Here is a 27,358-nt window from a genome sequence, read left to right as displayed (position 1 = left end):
CAGTTTTTGATGAAGATGACCAAATCCATCAATGCTGTAGGTGGTATCTCATTGAATTAGGAAAATATCAGTGCCCTCTCAATAAATGTGAATGCTAAATTTTTTACTAGCTAGCCTTATATACTGTAACTCTGGTCATGAGGTAACTACTTCTCTATGTCTTCAAAATGGCTAGAGATATTCTCTTATGCATTTGGAGATTAAAAATTACAGGATAAAAAAAAAAACACTTCCACTAAAAAAAGAAACCTGCTGTCATCTTATGTTCAGCATATCCCTTCCCTTTTTTTTTTTTACTAGTGACTTCTTTAGTTATTTTAATAAACATGTTAGATCTTCCTATACTCATAAAACTTCTCAGATTTTTTTTCTAGTGTTTTATGCTATACCAGCCAACAGTATAAATGAAATCAAATCCAGGGATTTCAAAGCAACAAAGGGAGGACTTTTCACATGGAGGAAAGCTGCCTAGGCTTCAGAGTCCCAACCATTGCTCCTAAGGCTCTTCTCCCTTTCAGGAATATCTTAGATATGAACTATTCCTGGGAATGGAAATTGGAGGCAAGAGGGCTATGTGGTTAATCTCTGTAGATACCTGACAGACAGAACTCAGGAGAGTAATACTCCCATGATGCTTTAATCAAAAAGAAAACACAGAGCCCTTCTCTTAATTCCTTGTAACACAATTGAGACCAAGCTAGAAGATATAAGCACAGCTTAAGGAGGGTTTGCATATTACAAAAGAGAGAGGTAGTTGTAGATTTTTTTTTTAAGATTTAATAATTCCCTGCTCAGGACTTCTGCTGGAAAGCCCCACACCCTACCCCTTGATTTCCGGTCTTACTTAAAGTGGGAGAAACCATTTAAGCTGCATCACCCAGGACCCTCTCTCAAGCATACATAGATTTTTGTGTTTCAGAATCCCAAGATTCAATTGCACAAAAAACAATAGGAATGTTTCCCACCTATTAAAGTCTCTCTTCCAAATGTTGGCTTCCAGTGTCTGTTTTTATTGTTTAAAAAGACCAGCATTTGAATACAAAGCAATATATCTTCATAAGAGATGTGCACATAAAGTTATTGGAAAGTTTTGTGTTGAAGCTCTTCTAATTCCCGAAATTATCTTTCTTTTTGTGACTAATCTTTCAAAAGAGTAGTTTTTCTTGCTATGTCCACTATCTTGTACCTTGAGAGTGTTAGCAGTCGTGTATTCACCACTGCTTAACTTGAAACCAACCATCTAATCACCAAGTCAAGTGACCCTTTCTCAGTCTGAACCTCTATCAATCTCTCTATAACTATCCACACAGCTGACTATCTTTTTAAAACTGTGTTATCCCTTGGGTCCAATGAACATACACCATTCTGCTGCTCTTGACACACAGCCTGTTCCTCTTTTATCTTTTACTGACTCTTCCTGTTTCACTACTGACCGAAGTAGTTGTGTCATAAGATTTGGGGTCACGCTTCTTTTCATCTTTATTGGTCTCTCTTCTTGGCAGGCCCACGGTTACAACCATTCCATCTTTGTGAGTACTTACTAAATCTCTGACCTTGATATCTCTTGTCTGATCTAGTCTACGGTCTATAATTGCTTGTTGTGCTATCTAGCTGAATATCCTGAAAGATGCCTCAAACACAATATAGCTTAAGTAATATTCATTTTATTCATTAAAACAATTATTTTTGTTTCTAATTTCTGATTTATACGTATTCTGTTTTTCTCAATTACCTAGTCTCCACATGCCTAATTTTTTTTTTTTTTTTTTTTTTTACTTCTCTCTGCCCTTCATTTCCTCTATCTAATCATTGTCCAGGGTAGTTTTCTCTATGAATTATGTTTTTATTTCATGCTTTTCTTACAATTGGCCTTTTCCCTATTCAAGTTGTTTTTCTCTTCACATTTGGCAGTAACTCTTAGCTTTTTTCTTTTTTCAGTTTGGCTATCAAAATGAATCTTATTCACAGTAAAAATAAACTGTAATAAAATTTGAAGTTCTCTTCCAGCACAAATGCCCCATTCCTTCTATTACTGCAGTTGTATGTGTATCAGTCCAGAAATTATCATGCATGCACACAAGTATATTTCCATATCATCTTCAAAGTAACTGAAACAATGTGCTCTTTAACTAGAAATGTATGAAGATGCGACTTCTCCACACTCTTGTTGAGTTATCATTCCTTAATAGTTGCCAATCTGTTACCTTATTGTTATTTTAATTTGCATTTTATTATTTATGAATAAGATTTAGCATCTATTCATATGCTTATACGTAATTTGTATCTTTATTTTCTGTGAAAGGCCTGCAATATTGTCTTTCATTTTTTTTTTTCCATCTTGTATCACTGCTTCAAGCCTCTTTTGGCTTTTTTGATGATTACAAATTGTTTCTAGATTAATCTAATTCACATTTCCAGAATATTCCCAGTTAAAATACTTTAAAATTGTTGTTGATTTTCAACCATTTAAAATTCAAACCTCCTAAATCAGTGTGCCCAGGTTCTTAGGTACAAGCACTAGAAAGCAGCAATCTGAATGATTTTAGCTGCAATGCATTTCCTTGGCAGAGGAGTGAGAAACTCACACTCTATGACAGGGCTTGAAACTCATCTTTAGATGTCATGCGTTTTGGGGAAAAAAGAATTAAAAATCATGTTACTAAAATATTTTATCAAATATGTTGCTCTGATATCATAAATATGCCCAAAATGGTTGCTGTCAATGGAGCACCCCCATGGACAACTTTGGAAAATAAGTGTTAGCTGACCCCTTTGCTACCATACCTACTGGTCATTCACTTCAGATTAAAAAGCTGGGATGTGTCCAGCTTATTGCCTTACATTCTGTACCTGAGACATATTCAAGAGAAACAGAGAAAGCAAATCTCTAGCACTTTTCACTTCCATAGTTGGATATGCACTTCACAAGTCAGTGGATTCCCCACACATAGGAAGGATTTCAAAAGCGAACACCAAGAGAAATGACAGAGGCCTGCTAAAGTTGCTATTAGTTCCTTTCTAACATTCCCTCACTTTTTAAAGAGCTTTTTGTTTTATTCTTTTTTTTTGTTTGTTTGTTTTTTTGTCTTTTTGTTGTTGTTGTTGTTGCTATTTCTTGGGCCACTCCCGCGGCATATGGAGGTTCCCAGGCTAGGGGTTGAATTGGAGCTGTAGCCACTGGCCTACGCCAGAGCCACAGCAACGCGGGATCCGAGCCGCGTCTGCAACCTACACCACAGCTCACGGCAACGCCGGATCGTTAACCCACTGAGCAAGGGCAGGGACCGAACCCGCAACCTCATGGTTCCTAGTCGGATTCGTTAACCACTGCGCCACGACGGGAACTCCTGTTTTATTCTTAATACAGTCTATGGTCAGCCCATCTAGACATGCCATTGCTAATATAAAGCCTGAATTTATTGTATTCTTCCTTTTTGCTTATATCACGGTTTCTGCCTGAACCACTTACCTTTTGCCATTGTCTACCCATTTAAAAATCTTCTACTTCAAACACTTTTATTTGAGGCTCCCTTAAGAGTTACACTTCTTGCAACTGTTATAAAATTTGATTCCACCAAATAGTAATGCCCATTGCATTTTGCCTTCTCTAGAAATTGTTCTAACATGGGCCATCTTACCTATTATTCTATAAGCACTGATTTTATAGGGAAAATACCATTTCACTCTTCAATGCATTAAATATTCAGAAAACATATATCAATTTAAAGAGCTCATCAAAAATAGATTTCTAATTTCTTGTCATTCATTCACTCATTCAGCAAATATGTATTGAGTTCCAACTGGATATGCCTACATTCTGCTTAGAGCTACAGTTATAATGACGAACAAGATAAACTAAATATTTTGTAGATTTTAGAAACCAAAAACCAAACTACAATGCTAACAAAACAAACAAAATACAAGTAAGTGAAATTTTCAGTGTAAATTTTTAATGCTTAAAACATGTTATGACAACTAAATAATTTCCTATATATGGAGTTCCTATTGTAGCTCAGAGGGTTGAGAACCCAACGCAGTATCCATGAGGATGCTGGTCTGATCCCTGGCCTTGCTTACTCAGTGGGTTAAGGATCTGGCACTGCCATAAGCTATGATGTAGGTCACAGATGCAGCTTGAATCCAGTGTTGCCATGGCTGTGGCATAGGCTTGCAGCTGCAGTTCCTATTAGACCTATAGCCTGGGAACTTCTACATGTTGCAGGTTCGGCTGTGAAAAGAAAAAAATTAAATAAAAAATAATATTTTTCTATATAAAGAGCAGTTTGGAGGAGTACAAGAGAGAAGTGCTTTGATTAGTTAGAAGGCTTAATCCGCACAAAAATGAAAGATGACAACTGCATGAATTAAGGTGGTAGGAATGAAGATGGAAAGAGGTAAAAAGAATATGTTGCAGATAGAATGGATAGGACCTATGATGATCTGGAGGATGCATATGAAAGAAAATGCGAAACACTAACCTCTATCATATTTCAACAGAACTATTTTTTCCACCAGCACACTTATCACCATAAACTCCCTGACCTTCCATCTTACTCTTTTGTCTTCCCAGGGTATTGTATATTTCAAGAGATCACTGTATTGAGAACACCACAAGCCCGTAAGTTTCAAATTCAGTTGATACGATGATGGTAGAGATATATCAGGAGATAAAAACCACAGTCTCAACAGGGTGAATTTCAAAGAATTATCAACTATGACTAGGGAGCAAATATAAAGGATAACAAGAACTCTAAAGAATGTTCTCAGGCTGAAAGGCACACAAGCAAGGAGAAAACAAATTTGGGAGGCAGCTCCCATTCCAAGGCTGAGATTCAGATCTCTCTGGAGAGAATGTGGTTGCAGCACACTGGGCCGTGGAGAACTTCCCTGAGTTGCCCACAGTCACTAGACAAACAGGAAATATATTCTATGCTATGTAGGCTGAAAGTGGCAAGTCAGAAATAACTCTCCTGAGTACAAATGGTCTGAGACTGGCACAACCATGAAGGGAACAGATATACAGGAAAGAGTAGCTGGGACTGGCAAGCAGGAAATGACTTTCTAGGGTGCAGAGGGTCTGAGACCAGCAGTTTAAGGTGCAGATTTAGTCAGGGATCTAGCAGCCTTCTCTGTGGCTGGACAGTACACGGTCTAGGCTATAAGACAAGACTGAGTCACTGTGAGCTGGCCACTGATCTACTGAGGCTGAGGACGCAAGCTTGCTGAACGACCGTACACTCTGGGTACATAGCTGGGACTGAGCATCATGGTATGTTACCCTCCCATGCTACTGAAAACCATGCAGTAGGAACAAAAGAAGCAAAAGGAAGGACATATCCACCAGGAAGAAAGACTCTTTCCTCTTGTAATGTTCCTCTGGTGCCTCCTAGTATTAAAATGCACAGTCTTACTTGGAGTCAAAAAGAAATCCATACAAGCACAAGATCCACCGTCACTATGCAGGTACTGAGGACGGATTAGGAGCTGACAAGAAATACATTGATAACTAGAAGAATTCACTCCTTTGGCTAAGCAACTTCCATATGCTTCTGTTACACACTTTTAAACTTCCATATGACAGGGAAACAAATTTGTTTTTCCACCTAACATGATATAGCTGTCCTTCTTAGAAGTGAAGTTTTCACCATTTTTCCAAAATATAAGATGTGAATTCACTCTAACCATAGTATTTTATCAGAGAATCTCTGAAAATTTCATGACTGAAGCACTCAAAGTTATCCTTCAACTTTTATATACAATAAAAAGGAAGGAGAACTAAAGAGAAAAAATAACATGGTTAGCATGTACAGTTAAATACACCTATAAGTAAGCAGAGAAGAAATATGTAAACATGCTTTATTCCTTTCTGCAACTGGTCACAAGGCTATAATATTTATGGCTTCCTTTTTCTGCTCCCCCTAATAATTTTTTGTTGCATTCTTTCTGAACCTCAGTGATCTATGTATCGTGAACAGCTCCCACCGTCAGAGAATTTCTTGGTTTTTAGATACAGTTTTCTTTGCCACAACTGCATAACAGCAACACAATTTCCTCTTGATAAGTAAAAACACTTCAACTAGGGAGACTAGCGCGACTTTTTTTTTTTTTTTGGCTTGTCGGTTTAGTGGCATAAGGTGTTCAAAATGATCAGGGGACAGTCTTACCTTCCAGTGGAATATATCCAATACTTTAACTTTTCCAAGGAGTAGTATAAACAGCCATCCAACTTGGGACACAGACCCAGCAGATATGATGGTACTTGAGTATCTGTGTAGGAAAAAATTTTGTGTTGAGCCTGTGAAAAGTCACCATAAGAGCTTCACAGTGAAGATCCTTAGGGTTCTACAGCAACTCATTCCATGAGTAGCAGTGATTATTATTTGAAAAGTAGCTCTTATTTAGTTATTAGATTTTAGGGACCTGTTGCATGACAATGGGACATTGATAGTGATTCTGATAAAACTGCTCATTATGAGCTACTTTGTTGAAAAGTCTGGTAGGTCTACTAGGAGCACAGCATAAAACAGAAGTGATATATCAGGATCAGGTTTGAAAGCCAAAGTAAAATGCACAGAGATGGTCCAGATCACAAAGACACACACCACCCATGCATTAATGCCAACTGCCAGCTCATACCTATGGCTTCAAAGTAAAGTAGAGGAAAACAAGTATTTCAGGAAATGGGGTTTATAAATAGGGAAAGTGGAAGAAAAATTGGATGGCTGGAAAGGAGAGTGTGAGTATGTAGTAACAAGAGATAAGATAAAGGGGAGTTCCTATCATGGTGCAGTGGAAACGAATCCGATTAGGAACCATGAGGTTGTGGGTTCCATCCCTGGCCTGGCTCAGTTGGCTAAGGATCTGGTGTTGCCATGAGCTGTGGTGTACGTAGCAGTTATGGCTTGGATCTGGTGCATTGCTGTAACTCTGGTGTAGGCTGGCAGCTGTAGCTCTGATTAGTCCCCTAGCCTGGGAACTCCATATGCCGCATGGCAGGTGCGGCCCTAAGAAAAAGATAAAAGCCAAAAAAAAAAAAAAAAAAAAAAAAAATGGAGAAAGGAAAAAAAAAATAGTCATGAATGGCTTTCTAAGTCATGTTAAAGGATTTCATACTTAATCCCAAGGGTCACTATTAAGTTTTTACGTTGGGTTAGTCCATGAACAATAACATCTTTTAGAAACCTCACTCTGGTGTCACTACACTCAGTGGAAGGTGTGTGGGAGGCAAGAGAGGGAAGAAATGTCTTTTACAAGGCTGCTTCCATAATTAGGCGGGAGCTAAGGATAGCTTTCATAACGTCTCACCATTACTTATGCATGCTCCTTTTGCTAAAAGTCTACAAAAGCATCTATTTATTGGTTATAAATACCATACCCCTTGCCCTCTTACAAAAGTAGCATTTCGGAGAAAATGTTTTTTAGCTCAAGGACTAATCATCTACATTTAAAGAACTAACATGTTACAGAATCAGGGTTAAACTCAGTCTATATGATTTCAAAGCCAGTGTTCTTGCAAAAACATCTATGGGGAAGGTAGACATGCACATATATTGATAAATTAAAATGCAATATGGGTGAGAAACCCTAACAATGGCTGAACAAAATATCAAAGACTCACTCTAGGCAGTGACTTATTATACAAAGAAATTAAATTATCATAAAGTCCTAAAACAGAATTTTTTACATTACTTGTGCATTTTTCACTACTACATATTGCTATTTACAAGGAACCCAGTATTTGGAAGACTGCCAATTATAAAAAAAAATTCATTGTTTTGCCTATACTGCTTAAGTGAAAATAATACATATGTATGTCTACTTTTGTCCCTGGGATAAGATTTTGCTGTATACTCTTCATTCCCCAATTTGTCAAAGATTATTTGCTAATTAGGTGATAAATTAGCTTTTTAAAATAGCTGAATCTTATTAGTCTTCCATCTATATTTTTGTCTTTACTTTTATTGTTACTTGAAAATCCATACAAACTCATTTGATAAAAATTTCAAGCTATACAGAATTATGGAATGTGTAAAGTGAGAGAGTTTTCAACACTTTAGTGTATTTTTTCAGATGATTTCTTTGCCAGATGTGAGATTCCACCATAACACTATATTTGGAAAATATTTAAATATTACAAGAAAAAAAATGCTATCCAGAAAGAACATTTATGTATTCTACACACTGCCAATGGGAACATATAATTTTACAAATACTTTGAAAAATTGGGAGAAGTTATCTAGTAGAGCATAAGCATACTCTATAACTCTGTTGTAGTTCAACTCTTCAGCGTATATCTTGAAGAAATGCTTGCAAGTGTTTGTCAGGTGATGTATGCATATCATATGCATACATATATATGTGTGTGTGTGCATACACACACACTCTTAATTACAGAAGTGTAGTTAAAGTAGAAAAAATAAATAAACCATTATCTACATGAAAGAGGATAGGTAAATAATTTATGCTATATTCATTGAATGGTTTACTACACAGCAGTAAAAAAAAAATGAATGGACTAAAACTATCCACATAAATTGGATTAAATTCACAAAAACTGAACAGAAATAAGTTAAAGAATCTAAAATATCCATTTATATTTATATAAGTTTATTTTTTTGAGATTTTTATTTTTCTATTATAGTTGATTTACAAGGTACTGTCAACTTGTGCGTATAGCAAAGTGACCCAGTCATATATACATATGCACAATCTTTTTTCTCACATTATCCTCCATCATGTTTCATCACAAGTGAGTGGATATAATTCCCTGTGCTATACAGTAGGATCTCATCACTTATCCACTCCCAATGCAATAGTTTGCATCTATTAACCCCAGACTCTCAGTCCATCCCACTCCCTCCCCTTCCCTCTTGGCAACCATAAATCCGTTCTCCAAGTATGCCTTTCCTTTCTGTGGAAAGGTTCATTTGTGCCATATAATAGGTTCCAGATATGTGGTATCATTTGTCTTTCTCTTTCCAACTTACTTCGCTTAGTATGAGAGTCTCTAGTTCCATCCATGTTTATCCACTCACCTGCTAATGAACACATAAGCTATTTCCAGTTTGGGGCTATTACAAATAAAGCTACTCTGAACATTCAAGTAAAAGTCTTTGTACAGACATATGCCTACATTTAACCTGAGTAAATACCCACAATAGAACGGTTGGATAATGTGCAGGTTTACACTTAAATTTTTAAGAAAACACAAAACTGTTTTCCAGCATATTTGTACAATTTTACATTTCCACCAGCAGTATATGAGGAATCCAGATCCTCTGCATTCTATCAATAGTTGGTATACAGTCAGATTTGTTTTTATTTTTGCCATTCTAATAGGCTGATTTATCACTATGTCCTGCCGCTTGCCCTCTTTTTTTTTTTAAGCTGTGGTAATTTTAAAATTATTTCTGTGAAAAAAAATCATTGGAATTTTAACAAGGATTGCATTAAATCTGTAGATCATATTGGGTAGTACTGACATTTTAACAATATTAAGTCTATGAATCCATGAACATGGAGTTGTTTTTTTGTCGTAAAAAGATGCTGAATTTTTTAAATCCTTTTTTTTTGGCATCAATTGAGTTTTTTTTTTTAATTTTGTTAATGTGATGTATTGCATCAGTTAGTTTTAACATGTTGAACTATCCTTGCATTCCAGGCATGATCCTACTTGGTCATGGTATATAAATAATATGTTGTAGAATTTAGTTTGCTGGTATTCTCAAATCTTTTCTGATCCTGCCTGCATCTTTCCTTAAGCATGCGTAGTTACTTTATAATTTTTCCCACTTTAATAATCCTTGTATTTAATGTCCAGTTTCCAAAAGGGGGAAAAAGAGAAAGTGGGGAGGAAGGGCACTGCCCTTTAATCTCTTGGAAGTCACTTCTGGTGGAGGGGAGAGTCTTCAGCAGAGGAGGATGCACAACAGCTGCCCAGCTCTCTGCCTGTACTTCTATAGTCAAAGCAACAATATACAATCAGAGAACAGATCCCCACTATTTGGAAGGCTGAATCATTTTATTTACTCTTGTTCCCACAAGCTGTCTGCAGGTTGACATAGGAAGACATCGCTGCCTGCCACAAGGCTGGGGTTGGGGGATGGTTAACTGCTACAGTGCTAAGAGCTGAAATTGACTAAATACAACCACAACTGACAGTCCAGGCCTTGCCCTGGAAGATACAAGCCTTCAGTATACTTCAGAGTTCTAACATAGTTAAGTCAGATAGATTGTGGTATTGTAATCATTGTCTAGGTGGGGAGACAGATTATATGTGCTTTCTACTCGCCATTTTCCCAGAATCTTCTCCTGCAGTAGCTTCTTAACTAATCATGTAGAGACACTTGCCACCCTCTAATCTCTTACCCAAATGTGTGTTATGGTAATCTTTTCAAAATGCCTCCTCTTAAAAAATCCTTTACTGATGGGGAGTTGGGGGTTTTTAGATGCAGATTGTTGCATTTAGAACAGTTGGGTGATGGGGTCCTGCTGTACAGCATAGGGAACTGTGTCTGTTCTCTTGTTTGTTTGCTTGTTTGTTTTTAAAGAATGGGTGTATATAGGTGGCTGGACCACTTTGCTGTACAGCAGAAATTGAAGGAACATTGTAAATTAACTATACTTTAATAAAAATTTTGAAAAATTCCTTCACTGGCTAACAATTTCTATTGAAGGTAAAGTCCTCTAAAAGCTTACCTTAGTTAATGCCCATCTTGTCAACCTCATCTCATTCCATTTTTCTGCTCTTATTTTTCATGCCAAATCTGCCTTATTTTTGTTCCCAAATATATTGGTATTATTTCCTATTTTACTTTGCATATGTTTCACTCCTTTTCCTAAAAGTCTGTTCTTCAGTCCTTTTTACCTAGTTAATACTTACTCTTAAATCTCAACCAAAATATCCATTTACAGGGAAATTTCCCAGACATATCACTCTGCATTATTCATGTGTACACACATATCCACACATTGTGAAGACTGCCTTTTATTTTCTTATACTGTTTATCTTAATATAGATTAGATGTTTATTTGTGTATTTAGTTAATTATTATATTTTCCCTTCCTAATTTTAAGAAGAGCAAAAGCCATGTCCAAATTTTCTTTATGCTGTGTTTCCAAGGTCTAGAATAGTTTATGGCATCATAAGTCAATCAGTCAACATCACACAGACTGCAACATCATCCATTGCTTCTGTCATGAGACAGCTACTGTACGGAAGGACTGATTTCGCCATTTCTATTTCAACCTGAGGTTAATGGTATGAGAGACTCCTATCTTGATCTGCCCTAATTTCCTCATCCAAATAGTCCAGCACATGGTTTTATACATATATTTGTCTTTTTAGGGCCACACCCATGGCATATGGAGGTTCCCAGGCTAGGGGTCGTATCAATCAGAGTTGTAGCCTCTGGCCTAGGCCACAGCCACAGCCACAGCAACACCAGATCCGAGCCATGTCTTTGACCTACACCACAGCTCATGGCAATGCCAGATCCTTAACCCACTGAGTGAGGCCAGATATCGAACCTGTGTCCTCATGGATGCTAGTCAGATTCATTTCCACTGAGCCACAATGGGAACTCCACGGTCATATATATTTTTTTTAACCTTCAGAAAACATTGTTGGGATCATGCCACATTCTTGCTCAAGTATGTCTCTGAATCAATGAGTCCTCAGTGACTAAAAGATAATTCCCAGCTTTTTGATATGCTGGCATGTAACCTCTCATCTCTCACCAGGCTGAATATGCACCATCCACAAAACGTTGCAATTGATCTACTCTCTCTGGAGATCTCCTCTTACCATGTGTCTTGCTTGAGTTACCTTCCAATATTCCTGCTAACCTTCTCCTTAGCCTTTACAATCTCTATGGCTTACCATCACCATCCACCCAAATCTGTTATATGATTTCAGACCACTAAAGTCCTGAGTTCTTTCCACATCCCAATATAAAGTGATGCTTTTAACTTTTGAATGTCTAACGTGCTCACAACATTTTTAGCATTTAATCACTTACTTCTGATTGTTTCCTCTCCTAATGGTACCTTCACTCTCATGTCAACATATTATTCATATTTAGTTTTTTCCCTAATGTTTTGAATTTCTAAATGGATAGATTTTAAGCATTTATAGAGTAGGAATTGCTTATGTTTCTTTTGCATCCTTAAATGCACCCACCACAGTGGTTTTTCTTATTATGTATGCTCATAAATATTTGTTTTTGATTTGATTTTACTGAAATTGTTCCAGGCTATGCAACTGTGTTCTGCACAATAATTGCTGCTTTTTCAAAATGAGTCATGTCATCTTTTCTGAGCACAGTATGAAAAGCAGTAACTAAATTGAGGCATTAGACAATTATGGCAGAAAGATGAGACAAGTAAAAGCTGGAGAGGGAGGTGGGGAGGAGTGAGTATAGAACAAAAAGAAAAATAAGACAGAAAACCAAAAGAGACCATTTATCTTATATCATCACTTCTTGTCAATAAACAGAAATGACAGTTTTGGCTTGATGAAGGCATGAATGCTGGTAGAAGGGAGTCAAATTTTTTCACCTTAAGGGAAGAAATAAAAGAATATGGAGGCAGAGGAGTTCTCGTTGTGGTGCAGCGGAAATGAACCCGACTAGGAACCATGAGGTTGCAGGTTTGATCCCTGGCCTCGATCAGTGGGTTAAGGATCTGGCGTTGCTGTGGCTGTGGTGTAGACCGGCAGTTACAGATCTGATTAGACCCCTAGCCTGGGAACCTCCATATGCTGTGGGTGTGGCCCTAGAAAACACACACACACACACAAAGAATACGTAGGCATGGCTTTTGCTTTTAAAGTCTGTTTTTGTCATTAATTGTATAGTGGGTTTCTTGGACCAACTCCTGAATTGAAGTTAGTAGCAAGGATGTCATCAACATATTTGCCTGTTACTCGGAAAGGCACAGGGAATAAATTCGGCACAAATGAGGGATAAGACAGACATCCTCTCAAAGGTTGAACTAGATGTTAAAACTTGGAACTTTCTAGAATTAAGACTCAAGGAAAAATTTCTTCTGAGTTTTATGTGACTATGTTCTCACTAATTTTTGACATATAATCCTTTTCTACCTTTCTCTTACATTTTTGTCCTGTACCTCGTGAAAGGAACATTATGCAGTTTGATTAAAAATTGTATTTCCATCACCAAAGAAATAAAACACTGTATTTTAAAAACAGTCTTAATACCCCGTTGCTCAAAAATTTTTAAAAGTAGGGAAAAACACTAAGAGTAAATAGTATACAATAGTATACATATATGATTACAAACATGTTTCAAAATGACAAAGTTAAAATATCCCAATCTATTCTGATATTTTCAATCATAATATCCTTTTCCAGTTACAGTGATTTAATTTTTGTTTTCTTTGTGGTTTTTTTTTTTTTTTTTGTCTTTTTAGGGCCACACCCATAGCATATGGAAGTTCCCAGCTAGGGGTATAATTAAAGTTATAGCTGCTGGCCTACACCACAGCCACAACAACACCAGATCCGAGCCACGTCTGCAACCACACCTCATCTCATGGCAATGCCGGATCCTTACCCCATGGAGTAAGTCTCGGGATCAAACCTGCATCCTCATGTATACTAGCCAGGTTCCTAACCGCTGAGCCACGATGGGAATTCCCAACAAAGATTTAATTTTTTAAACATGTTTCTTTCTTTTTTTTTCCTTTGATTCATTCTGGTTGAATGAATTAAAATTAGTTTCATATCATAGGGTGAAATATAAAAATAATTTTAGTAGCTGATTAGAAATAGTACATTTCTTCAATAAAAGCAGAACTGCCTTTCGAAGAAATGTAAATGTGTGATCTTTTTGCATTACTAATGTGGTACCATTTTAATGAAGGGCAGCACAAAGATCCTTCACATCTGAAGTCTTGTTTCCATATGACAAAAGACCTTTTCTTTTCCTGCTAAGATGTTTTGCATTCTTTCTTCTTTGTGTACTCTTCCTAATTTTCCAAAACCAACCCCTAAACACATGTATGCACACACACACATAGACACATAGACACACACACACACACACACTCCCTAGTCCCTACCACCTGCTTTCTCAGCATCAAAAAGACCCTTCTCAGCATGCAATGGTCCCTTTCTTTAGGATCTGTGACTGGAGATAAGGCACAATTAAGAACACATTCTTATTCACAAGCACTCATACTTTGGCTTCAGGATCCCGTGGTACATTTTTTAATTCTTTGACAGAAGAAACAAAATGCCCAGTGTGCACTGATTCTTCATGGCCACTTTTCTACCGCTGTCCCTGACTACTGTCCTGATTCTCTATGAGCAGCAGACATTCTGGGAGACATGGATCATACATTCCATGGCCTGAAGACAGTCACTGGAAATAAATGCAGAGAAGGCAGCAGGGACATGTTAAAGGGCTCATGAACCCCATCAGCGCTGAGGACCATTATTTTGCCCTAGGGTTTCACAAGATATCCTTATAGAGTAAGTACGACACATAAAGACATTGATCATCACACTGCTTTCTTGTGAGCCCTAATTATCTCCGATAAAAGTGCAGTCTGGCAATCAAATTCCCCAGAGTGACTGGGTGGTATTTTTGAATCTGAAGCTTCAAGGATACTTAGTTGAAATATTATTTTCCTACCTTCTATTTGTTCAGCTTTTACTACCTATGTCTCATAAATTGAACATAAGCAACCTTAATAAGTGCATAGCTTGTTATTTTTCTGACCCTTTTCCTGTCTCTGTGGCCTTCCATGATATACTTTTTTTTCCCTTACAGAAGTCTATGTCATGCAGAATTGCCTACAGCATTCCCTGCAACCCCCTGCCACACTCCCAGTGTGGAAAGGTAAAACTGCAGTTTAAGATATAAATAATGTGGGATTAAGATCTTCCCATTATTCTAGAAATGAAGTCATGTTTATTCGAGTATTTCTGAAGTCTAGGAACACTTAACATTAATCCAGGTGTGAAACAAGTAATAGCCATCTAGGAAAAAAGAATCTTCTGTCTGTTTCAAGTATAATTTAGAGATTATTAAAATATAACATTACCCAAGCCTTGTATGAGATGAAGAGTAAAAAATTATGTTGCAGTTAAAAGTCACTTGAATTTATCACACTCTGTATAGACACTTATATTTTCCAAGAAAGATATATGCCAGAACTTGACTTTGACAGCCATAGCCGAGAATCAAGTCCAGACAAAACAATCATCTTCAGTTAATTTCAATGAATCATTAACCTTTTAAATTAATATTTCTCCAGGTACACCTGTCAGATGACTTGCACTTGTACCTGACACTCCATCTCTTCCATTCTCTTCCTATCAATTATTCCTGGGATATTCTTTACTCTCAATTCTTTGAATCAACAGAAACACAAGATTCTATGAAAGCTCAGAAGAAAGGCCTCTACCTCAGCCTGAAAGAAATTAAAAAAAAAGGGGGGGGGCTTGGTGGGCCCTGTTTTGAATATCAGTTCAGAACTAGGTATATGGAAGACAAAAATGGTACTTGTTCTGGGCAGAAAGAATAGCATAAGCAATGACTAGAGAGATAAGAAACAGTGCAGTTGGTGAGTAACTACGAGTAGCTAAGACGGTTCTTCCAATGTGTTCCCTGGACCTGCAAAATCAGCATCCTGAGAAATTGTTAGAAATACAAATTCTTAGGCCACATCCCACTCCTACTGAGTGTGGGAGCAATCTGTGTTTGAACAAGCCCTCTGGGAATTTTGATGTGCACTGAAGTTTAAGAACTGCTGAGATAGTAATCAAGCATTATCCTGAATGTGGCTTAATTTTGTTTGTCACAAGGTGCCCCTGGAAGATTTTACTAGTGGGTATAACATACTACATTTGAGGTTTCAAAGAGAAAAATATGGTGGTAGCACAAAAATTATGCTGTTATCTTCAGATTATTTTTGGTCTTACTTTAAAGGTTCATTCTTCTGAATATAGCCCAAGTGAATAGCCCACTTGAGCACCATGGTAGGTAGGAAGCAATAAAATATTGCTGCTATCATCTTATGAGAAAAATTCAAGAGAAAATGAGTATAAGCTGAAACTTTTCCCTGAATGTTTATGTATTAACAATATAATTTAAATACTTTATCTGCCATTTTAAAACTATATAGACTTTATTTGAACTAGTGAGGTAAAACTTGAGGCATTGTTTTACATAGTTAATATAATAGATTCTCACCAAGATTATTTTGAAGAATATAATCCTAAAATGATTTTCTATGTAATATAGTTGTTGTCTTGCAGCTGTTTATAATATCCAATTATGTTCAATATCGATTGCTGGAGTTTAGAGATAAAAACAGTGAGTCATAGCAAGAAGCAACAGTAGGAGAAAAAAAGATTTTCTTTTACATCCAAATTAAAGAACAAGGGATTTGTTTTTATTATTTTCTTTACAGATAAAATAATGCATATTTAATATCAGAAGGTTTAGTTATTAAGTCAATTTTTAATCCTCTGTTAGTATTCAGTGAAAAAATTTTCCTCTTGTAAATTCTTCTCACACAGTTTATTTTTGAGAATATTCTTCCCATTTATCCTAAATATAAATTCATCCTTGATTAATATAAATCAGATTTTGGCCTCTATTAATCAACATTTCAATAACAATAATTACTTAGCCAGCTCTTTCTTTCGCCTAATTTTTCTGCTGGTGGGTAAGAAATCAAGCACACTGGAAAAATGCAAATGAGGAAAAACTGATATCAAGCTAGCTCTGCTAGTTTTTGCATAATTTTATTTGCTCTTTCAGAATCATGTTCACTACAAGCAACAAAACTGTTTCCATTTTGATCCCTGCCCTGAGCTTATTCTTAACCTGGTGTCACAATTGAAACACCTAATTCTTAAGTCAGCCGAAACCCTTCAAAAACGAGTATTTATGAAGCAACTTCTTTGTGAAACTGAATTCTCTATAAACTGGTTATTTAATATATACAAAAGCTGAATAAATAATGTTGGTTAAATAGTCCCTATAATTAAAGCATCAGTGAGCTTTCATAGAAATGTGAACTATGTTTCCCGTATTTCCCTGAAAAATAGATTATTCATATTTATACTTGTAATTACTCAACTTTGTTCATTATAATTCACAATAAGAAATTCTATTTTAAAACTGTCTCTATAATAGGACCAATGGGAAAATTACAATGCAATATTATTTTATATTTTAAATGGCACGGTGATCATAAGAGTATAGAAATATCAGGAGAGTGCACTATAAACATTTCATTTAATCCTCACAATCCTACCAAGAATTAAATATTATGCTACTTCATAAATGAACTCACTGTGGTGCTGATAATTTAGCCACTTTGTTCCAAGTCAAGACTTAAAACTCAGATTTTCACATTCCTAGGCCAGTACTCAGTTTATCCCGCCACGACTGAAAACGGTATCGCTCAAATGTTGCCCTACTTGCTACTGTACAGTTAACTTTGACAAAACTTTCAATCAGATGTATTAGCATGTTTGTAAGATTTTTCCATAGAGATGTCACCATTGTAATGAGGTGACTGCCATTTATTAGAGGGCTCTATATTTACAGGAGCAATTCTAGACATGAAAGTCATTATTGGAGAGCTTTCTGCACTCCTGCACCCCCGGCTCCCTGCATCTGATATAGTCACTGAAACATTGAAATACATGGTGAGGGCATATCCCTTAGTTCTCAAGATATGTTTATTCCACTATCTGGGTTATTTCGCATGCATAGACGTCAACACATATATAAAAGAAGTAATCTATTAACTCTCATTCCGTTTGTATTTTGTTTTCCCTGCTAACCAATACCACAAGCTCATCTTCAGGTTATGACAATTTATACACACGCTATACACAGTCTTTATTTCTTTCTCTCTCTACACACACACATACACACACACACACACACGCACACACACACTTTATTTACTTAGTCCTAGAGCACATTTGTTTATTTCTGCTTAGAAAATCAGAACAGCAAAAGTTCTGGAGTCAGAGAACTCCAGGATAAGTCCCAGACCCGGTCTCATACACTGGTAGTATAACTTCTTGTGAGTTAATCAGGACTGAGCTTCAGTTTAATCATTTATATAGCTCAAGCAATAATGCCTACCTACAGCGTTGCGAATGTTGAAATATATGTAAGAAACAATATACTGCCTGTTGAATGTCAGGTACGTGACATATGGTAGTAGTAATAAAGCAGCTATTATTATTTTTATGGAGAGTATCATAAGTAAATCATATTTTGACATCACCTTCTAGGATTAATTCCTTTTTTCCATGAAGCCATCTGAAGTGACTTTGCATTGCCCTTGCCACATACCTTGCATATCACCTGTTCTTCCTCTAGTCATGCCCAGTGAAAAGCCATGCAAATGTTTCAGTTCTCTAAACAAGCTCATTTGCAAAGTGGGTTGCAGCAGGAGGAACAGAGTGACGGGGAGGAGACAAAGTACAGATTTATACTTGAAGTGCCAACAGCTTAGGGGTATCTTAAGGAGTCTTTCTCCTGATTCAGGAATGTGCAGTTGGCAGAGCAACATGAAAAGACAGTGGGGGAGATGTGTCAGAGAGAAAAAGGCCCAAAATGAGCAGGTCAAGTTTTCTCAGTATGGGTACAGAAGGAAAGAGATGTCCATGCTTTACTTGTCTCATCTAGATAGGGACTTAACTCTTACATGGGACAGCTGCTGTATGGGGACAGCACACGCAAAATACAGTGTCACTTAGCAGAGGATGTATAAGGGACATGTCCATTGCAGTAGTTAAAGTTAGAGCAAAAAGTTCCAAAAGCAGAAGAGTCTTTGCCAATCATTTACCGTAAATCAGAGTGAGCATCAGGCCTGCCCTGGAATATGAGAAGAGGGACACAGAACTAGTAAGTAGCAACATGTTTGGCAGTATCCAAATTAAAAAAAATAACACTGAAAGTTGTTTTCTCTGGGAAATGCTCTGAGGCTATAACAATGTGCCTGTAAGAAACATCTACCACATTCCATGGACTACAGTCCTGCTTTATCTCAGGGCAGAGCACTGTGTCAAGTGGGTGACTCTAGGACTAGTAATTTTAGGACTAGTTACTACCACTTCACAGGAAGGAAAATAGGCAAATCACAGAGGGTTTCTATAGGTTTCCCAAAGGATTCTCTTTCTTGGTTTCAGTAGGTATACGAGCCACCACTCAGAACACACAGGACTCACTTTGTTTTGGCGTTGACGGGAAAAAAGGAGCACGATAATTTTCACAGACCATAAAGAAAACAGATTATCTACAGAATATAAATTATTGCAGAAAGCAGTTCATCTATTTCTGTTCTATATTTTGAACATTCCTTCTAAAACCTCAGTCTCTTTTCCCTTAGGAACAAGGAATCATACCTGCTAGAAAACTCAGGACATGTTACCAAACCACCGGAATAGCATTTTCCACTGGGGTTGCCTCTCAGTCCACTCTCCTATATTGTGAGTGAAATTGGCACCCGGATAATTTCTTATAGTCTCAGGATAATGACCATTTTCTCATACGCCTCCTCTACCTGGGGGACAAGCAAAACATTGTTTTTCTCTGCCCTCCAACCTGCCAGTGTCCTTCAGCACATTTGAAGTAGCTGTGATTCCTTTTTGTGGGCTGTTGTGACAATGTGACCTGCCTGGCACACCTATGTCCTGCTACAGATTTTTTTTTTTTTTTTGAATAGCTATCACAACAATTGATCAACAGGTCTTGTCTATTGATAACACTTCTTCGTGAATCATCTCATTTGATCTATAAAGTAAATGGGTGATATAAGCACTGTGGGTCTCTACTCCCATTTGGGGGATAAGGAAATACGGTTTTATGGAGCATAACTAATTTGCTCAAGATTATACAGCTTGGAAGTGATGGAATTAAAACTAGAGCTTAGGTTTTCTATTTCTATTCCAGCATTCTCTTTTATAGTTAATTAGCATCCACAGTTGTGTTAATTTTCATACAATATGCAAAATGAACGTAAAATATTTTACTTATATTTAAGGGCCTAGCTAGTTTAGAAGTCACACTAAACCCATGGAAATTAGATTTGTAAAACACAGAGCTAATTGTTTGTTCAGTTAGCACATGCAAAACAAGCTGGAGAAAATAGATACTTTAAAATGTTCATACATTCAATAAATGCATGTTGTTTAGTAACTGGGAGTTGCTAAAATGAGGTTATACTTCACACAGTCTTGTAAAATGAAAAAGAAAATGGAAGTGAAACAAAAGGAAGGAAAGAAAGGAAACTAATCTTTGTTGAGTATTTACTATGACATGTACTTTCACTTAGAGTATTGCATCTGCATCTGGTAGGTAGAGTAACATTAAGAAAGTGCTGGTTTGGGAGTTCCCAAACCAAATCATGGCTCAGTGGTTAATGAACCCAACTAGTATCCATGAGGATGCAGGTTTAATCCCTGGCCTTACTCAGTGGGTTAAGGATCTGGCATTGCTGTGAGCTGCAGTGTAGGTCACAGATGTGGCTCAGATCCCGGGTTGCTGTGGCTGTGGTGTAGGCCAGCAGCTGCAGCTCTAATTTGACCCCTAGCCTGGGAACTTCCATATGCTGCAGGTATGTCCCTGAAAGAAAGAAAGAAAGAAAGAAAGAAAGAAAGAAAGAAAGAAAGAAAGAAAGAAAGAAGGAAGGAAGGAAGGAAGGAAGGAAGGAAGGAAGGAAGGAAGGAAGGAAAGAAAGAAAGAAAGAAAGAAAGAAAGAAAGAAAGAAAGAAAGAAAGAAAGAAAGAAAGAAAGAAAGAATGAAAGTGCTGGTTTGGGTGGAGAGGTAAAGGGCCATCCCAGGTTAAGTTACCACTGGCCAGGTAGACGGCTATGAATGGGACCTGTGCGGAATGCACTTAGGAGATTGCTTCACTCTGATGGGGGATTCATGATTATAATAATTAGGACACAAGACTAATTAATTAGTGGGTGTTGTACTTGCTCATTGGTTACTCAAAATTTAAGAAAAAAACTTCTCCGCCAGATAGGTTTATGTTCTTGATATCTGCTCAGCATCCATTCTTCCCTTCTTCCACTATCGGCATCTAAATTTCAGAACGGAGGGAATCCCCTTTCTCACTCTCTCTTCATGTGACCATATTCTCCATTCTGCTCCAACAATAGGGCATATTAGCTGGATTTGGCCAAAGAAAATCGTCCATGGCCCAGAAATTTTCAAAGGAGGATTTCATGTTCCAAGTTTTATACATTAGATTCAGTTCTGAGACTTTTGCTTAAACTGGTAAAAGCAGTAAGTGCTTCTCACAGAGGTGGCTAAACTCACAGAATCTCAGACAGGCATTAATTTCTACATATATACGTCATCTTATGGTGGAATCGCTGCTTATAAAGTAGCCAAAAGAGAAGAAAGCTGAAGCCAGAGGTAAGAGGACATAGCTTCCTAATGACACGATCTGAGAAGGTAGACCAAGCTGTATCTGAAGTCAGATGATGTAGATGCTTCAGTTGTGTGAGCTCATAACCTCCAGCCCTTACTTTAAAGAAAAAAACAAAAACAAAAACAAAAACAAAACTAAGTTTCAATGTGTAACCAAAGGGCTTAGACTAAAAGTTCAGACTGTATATTCTTAGTACCTAACGAAAAATTTACGCAGCTTTTATGGGTTGAAGGGATTGATGAAAGTGTTGTGGTGTTTCTTTTATTGGCTGGTAGTTTGCAAAATTTATCGGAAGTAGATAACCATTTAATGTTATTGAAATGCTTTATACCTGACATAATGAGGACCTGGAAATGTGGAATAAAATTGAATGGTAAGGTTGAAACTGAATGTTTGGGGATGAACTGGTTATAAAGCTATACACAGAGAAAGAGAATATGAAGATTTCTGCATAAGAAATTTGAAAGAGTAATATGCTGAAGCATGAGGGATAGCTATGAACTAGAATCAAAGCATTTTGGTATAAAATTAAATTATTTTAAAAATTATAAATTCCCTTATCAGATTGTGTTTTGTCCACTAACTATAAATTTTTATGTCCAGGATTCAAAATACTTCACAATTTACTTGGCTTATGCATTAGATTCTTATACTATGTTACATTCAATGCGCACATTATATTTCAATTTCCTCCACTATTCATTCAGCACTAAAACTGAACTATCCCTATATTTTTAATTCATTTCCACCTGGTAGGGGTTTTTCTTAGAGATTTATTTTTAAGAAAGCGAAGAAGATATGTCTATGCTTTCACCTCTAAGTGGCAAGTTATTTTAGAATAGTTTTTCATCAACCTTCTTTCGTGAAAATGCAAAGAGTGCCCAATTGCCTTCTGAATTTAGTGAGAGTACACGTCAGAGGCTGTTGTTTATAGACAAACTTTTATTTTTGCATGGATGAATACAAATTGTTATTCTTGAAATTAGGTTGCAAAATGGGGGACTATCAATAATTTAAGAAAAGATACTAGGCAGGGTTTAGATCAAGGATAATCTTCCTCGACATGATAAAGACATGGGAGGTAATACTTTAGGTGATGAGGCATCATTATTATTTTTTCTACCATTAGCATAATTATCACTATCAGAGTTTTACTTGGGGAAACCCTCCAATTTGGCATCCTGTCAGCAACAGTTAACTACTGCCACATAGCAAACCACACTGGTAGCCTTAAAAGACACACACACACACACCCCTAGGTATTTAGCTCATGAATCTGCATGCCAAGAATTTGGGTTTATCTCAGAAGCGTGATTGTTCTGGTGTGGTCGGATCTGGAACTGGCTAATCTCAGCTTTACTCATTCCACTATCCACATTCAGCAGGCAGCTCTGCAAGGCCTGGGTAATTTACAATGTCCTCAGATGGGACAACAGGGACCCCTGGGCCTTCTTTACAGGTGGCCTGTCATCATTCAGGAGGCTTGTGGGAGCTTGTTCACATGTTGACAGGATTCTAAGAGCAGCAACAGGGCAAGCTCCAATTTACAAACACTTTTCACATCTGTTTGGAACATCTTTGGTACTGTTTTCATGGACCAATGGAAATCACACGGCTAAGCCCAGAGTCAGGGTGCAAAAAGCACTTCCAAAGAGCCCAGATACAGGGAGGTATAAACAGATTGAGGATATGACTGCATCAAACACTCTATTTGCCTACATGGGCTCTGAAGTGCTGGGACACCACTGCAGAATTTCACCAAGCAGGGTTGGTGTAGGTACCTGGGGCTCATTTAAGCAGCTCTGCTGCTCTGCTTCACCTTGGGCCTCAGAGAGTGCCCTTCGAAAAATTAATTTTTTAATTGTAACTCACATTGCTGGAATTAGAAGTTCTCATTATTATCTTTGTATATTTGTAGAAACAAAACATTTAATACATAAGCAAGTTTAAACTGAATGAAAAATATGTGAACTCCACATTCACTATATGCATACCAGTTTTATAGTTTATGTCAAATAATTTTCATCTGGTAAAGTTTGAAAGATAGTTACTGTCTTAGAACTTCATTACATATGTTGATTGTTCACACTGAGGAAGAAAAAGGAGAAATTGTGAGGGGAAATACTAATAAAAGTACTAACCATTTCAGCCTGATTCCTATATGCCCCATATGCTACTGAGACCTTAACAGGAATCTTTTTTTGAGGAAGGCCTGAATCATTATGAATTTCCCTCTAAGCACTGCTTTTCCGGCATCCCATAGGTTTGAATGGTTGTGTCTTCATTATCCTTTGTCTCGAGGTATTTTTTTAATTTCCATTTTAATTTCTTCATTGACCCATTGGTTTTTTAGTAGCATGTTGTTTAGTCTCCATGCAGTTAGTTTTTTTCTCATTTATTTTCCGTGGTTGATTTCTGGCTTCATGCCATTGTGGGTCAGAGAAGATACTTGAAATAATTTCTATATTCTTAAATTTGTGAGGTTAGTTTTGTGCCCCAGCAGGTGGTCAATCCTTGAGAATGTTCCATGTGCACTTGAGACGAATGTATATTCTGATTTTTTTGGATGTAATATCCTGAAAATGTCAATTAGGTCTAACTTTTCTATTGTGTCCTTTAGGATCTCTGTTGCCTTATTGATTTTCTGTCTAGAGGATTTGTCCATTGATGTGAGTGGGGTGTTAAAGTCTCCTACTAGTATTGTATTCCCATCAATTTCTCCTTTTACGCCTGTTAGTATCTTTTGTAGGTATCTGGGTGCTCCTATATTAGGGGCACATATATTGGCAATTGTAATATCCTCTCCTTGAATAGACCCTTTAACCAATAAATAGTGTTCTTCTTTGTCTTTCTTTGAGGCCTTCATTTTGAGTCTATTTTGTCTTATATGGGTATTGCAACTCCTGCTTTCCTGTCTTGTCCATTGACATGAAATATCTTTTCCCACTCCCTCACTTTCAATCTTCATGTGTCCTTTGCCTTAAGGTGAGTTTCTTGCATATTGTAGCTTTGCATTTTTATCCAATCTGACACTCTGTGTCTTTTGATTGGAGTATTCGGTCCATTGACATTTAAGGTGATTATTGAGAGATATGTATTTATTGCTATTTAAACTTTGTTTTCCAGGTGATTCTATGTTTCTGCTTTGTTCCTTTCTTTTTTTGGTTGAATGATTTCCATTTATTTTATGCTTGAGAACTTTTCTTTTTAGTTTTTGTGAATTGTTTTGATTTGTGGTTGCCTTCAACAGGAATCATCTCCCCTCATCAAGAGATTAAATGAGGCAACAGCTTGCACAAAATGCTAGGTTTGGTAGTACAATAAATATTATTTAACTATACATATTAACATTTAATTCATAATAAAATACATACTTAATTATACTCTCAAAGTTTCTCTTGTTTGCTTATTAGTTTTAAATATTCTATTATTCAATAATAAAACAATTCTCTTAAAAATTTTAGATGGGAAAGATCAAACTTAACTTACAGACAAGACAGTATTATTCTTTAAAAATGTGTTATACTCTACCTATTTTAAAAATAGGTACCTATTTTAAAATGCCCTTCTTGGCACACTTATGAATGCTTTTTTTGTTTTGTTTTGTTTTGTTTTTGTGCACCCGCCTAGGGGCTCTTTTTGCTTTTCCCCTCACTGATAGGTGTTTCTCAAACCTGACTTAAAACTCTTTTCGAACAAAATTATTTCTGTTGAAATGACTTTTAAAAAAAGATATCTCCAGAAAATTGAAATTCGTTTTTCAATTGCCTTACAGCCTTCTGAAAAGAAAATTAACCTAACGAGGAAGAATTAGTAGGAGACGTTTCAGGATGCTGGTAACAGTCTGAAGCACGGAGACCTGGCACCAGCTTCTCAGGCACTTGCTCTCAGGGTAGAAACTGTTCTCTCTCTATTAGCTTTTGCACAGATTACCTCAGGCGCTTTTCACATTCATTCTCTTGCTTTTTCCCGTGTGTTCTCAATAATTTGCTGTGGGTATTTTCAGCACGGCGTAAAACTGTTGCCCATGATAATGAGAACCATTCACCTGCTTTCTCCCTGCCTCGCACTGCAAACGAACTGTCTTGTCTAGAGTCAGGGTGTGCAGTGGAAAACCTTCCCGGGAGACTGTAACTGGGAGAATCATCATGCAGGAGAGAGCTGGGGAAGCTGGGCACGAGCAAAATGTGGTTAGCAAAGCATGTGTTGGTCCAACCTCAAGAAAGAAAATGTTTCTTCACTCTCCACTAGCTCTGCTGCCTTGGACCAGGTGGCTGCTGGGTACACGGCCCATCCAGCATGGGTCCGGGCCTCCCAAAGCACACCTTCTTAATTAGTTACAGGTGACTGACTCAAATGAGCTGGAAGGTTAGATCAAGCTTCCTTCTTTGTAATTTGGGTTTTATGTTGAATACAGAATAGATTATAATCTTTAAATGCAATTTCTCATGGCCTCTGCAAATGCCAACGGTTTCTTAAATTTGCTCTTGTCAACCAAATCAGAAATAAATTAAATTAGCAATTAAAGTTTAAGAGATGTCTGCATTTAAAGCTTATGGGATGATTTTGTTTCATAATATGTGTGGAACATTTACTGTGACCAGAGCATCAAAACACCGGGGAGGGGTTTCAAAGCAAATAGAAGACAAATTCCTTTCTTCAAGGTATGTTGGCCCATGGAGACAGTCTTCAAGGAGTGTTTTCAACAGAAGAAGCAGGAAACACAGACCTGAGATTAAGCAGTAAAGCTTTTACAACTGCAAAAATAGTGAGCTGAAACAACAAAACATCACGGCTTCATGAAGCTACACACTGTCTTTGTGTTAGGTTGTATTTTATGAATAAGTCACTTTCCAGTTCACTACCGAATAGTTTCTATATATCAGAAAAGGGAACATAAAATTCATGAAGATAACTCTAGAAGAAGTAATTTATTTCACAAATTTATTCTAACAAGTATGTAAAAACTTAATTCAGAAATGTTCCTTATTGAACTGCTTGCTTCTCCTCATCCTACCCATCCTCTTTAACAATATCACGATAACAAGTTGTCTAAACCAGGAAATTTATATTTGATTTCTTCTTTACCCTTATATTCTCTATCAACCAGAAACCATGTCACCATTCTAGCCAACTCTGTACCTTCGAACTCCTATGGCAACCACTTCCTCCACTCCATCTCCACTGTTTTACTTTCAGCCTCTTCCTGTGTTACACGAATAAGGGGTTTGGTCTTCCTACATTTTACCTCTCGCTGTTGTGATCATATTCTATCTCCTCTGCTGTGACCAGGATCTTCTACACATTTTCTGGTGAATTTCCACTGCTTGTAGAAAAAAGTCTACACTTTAATCATGGTACATGAGGAACAATGGAAACTTATCATTTATGCTGGCTCAGTCCTATGAGAATACTCTGAGGGATATATTTTTGTATAGCTTATTCAAGATGAGAAAAACTTGCCTGCTAAAGGCACATAGTAGATAAGAGAAGAGCTGATACCTGTTTAGCAATGTGTGCCTGGTAGCAAAGCAAGGCTCTGGTCTACGGGTCCTGCCTCATCCCAATCATGACCCAGCACAGACCCTCCACTGCTGTCACACTGGAATCTCACCGGCTCTTTTTCTGGATGGTCCACACTTCTTGTTAATCTGTCTCATCTCTACTCATCTTTCAAAAGTGAAATCAAGTGTATTTTTGTTTCCTCAGGCTCCCCCAAGAAAAATATCTAATTATGTATTTCATTCCCATAACATTTCATATACCCCTATACTGAGCAATTTCCAGATTACATCAGAGTTATCTGGTTATTAATCATCCTATGCATTAGACTGCATGTCCTTTGAGACCTGGAACCAGAGGTGACTTTTTGCTAATATCCAGGGTACCTCCTACAATTCATATGTTATAGTAGGA

The 27,358-nt window shown here is 37.1% G+C and overlaps 1 protein-coding gene across 7 annotated transcripts in view; it reads right to left on the bottom strand.

Moving 5' to 3' along the window:
• Positions 1-27,358, bottom strand: part of LOC110262188 (uncharacterized) — a 665,542-nt gene that overhangs the window by 163,741 nt on the left and 474,443 nt on the right. For all 7 annotated transcript variants that reach the window (XR_014813350.1, XR_014813348.1, XR_002346864.2 and 4 more), the window contains one exon: positions 6,165-6,267. Coding sequence is in view for 2 of the 7 variants with exons in the window: in XM_084973384.1 (XP_084829510.1) it covers positions 6,165-6,267 (103 nt within the window). In the remaining 5 variants the exon portion in view is untranslated. The remainder of the gene's footprint in view (positions 1-6,164; positions 6,268-27,358) is intronic.

Source organism: Sus scrofa, chromosome 8 (assembly GCF_054392235.1).
Source record: "Sus scrofa isolate SSC_HxYL_T2T_F1_AM1 chromosome 8, Sscrofa_HxYL_maternal_Yorkshire_Landrace_v2.0, whole genome shotgun sequence".
In the NCBI taxonomy this organism is placed as follows: Eukaryota; Metazoa; Chordata; class Mammalia; order Artiodactyla; family Suidae; genus Sus; species Sus scrofa.
This window is presented reverse-complemented; position numbering and strand designations above follow the sequence as displayed.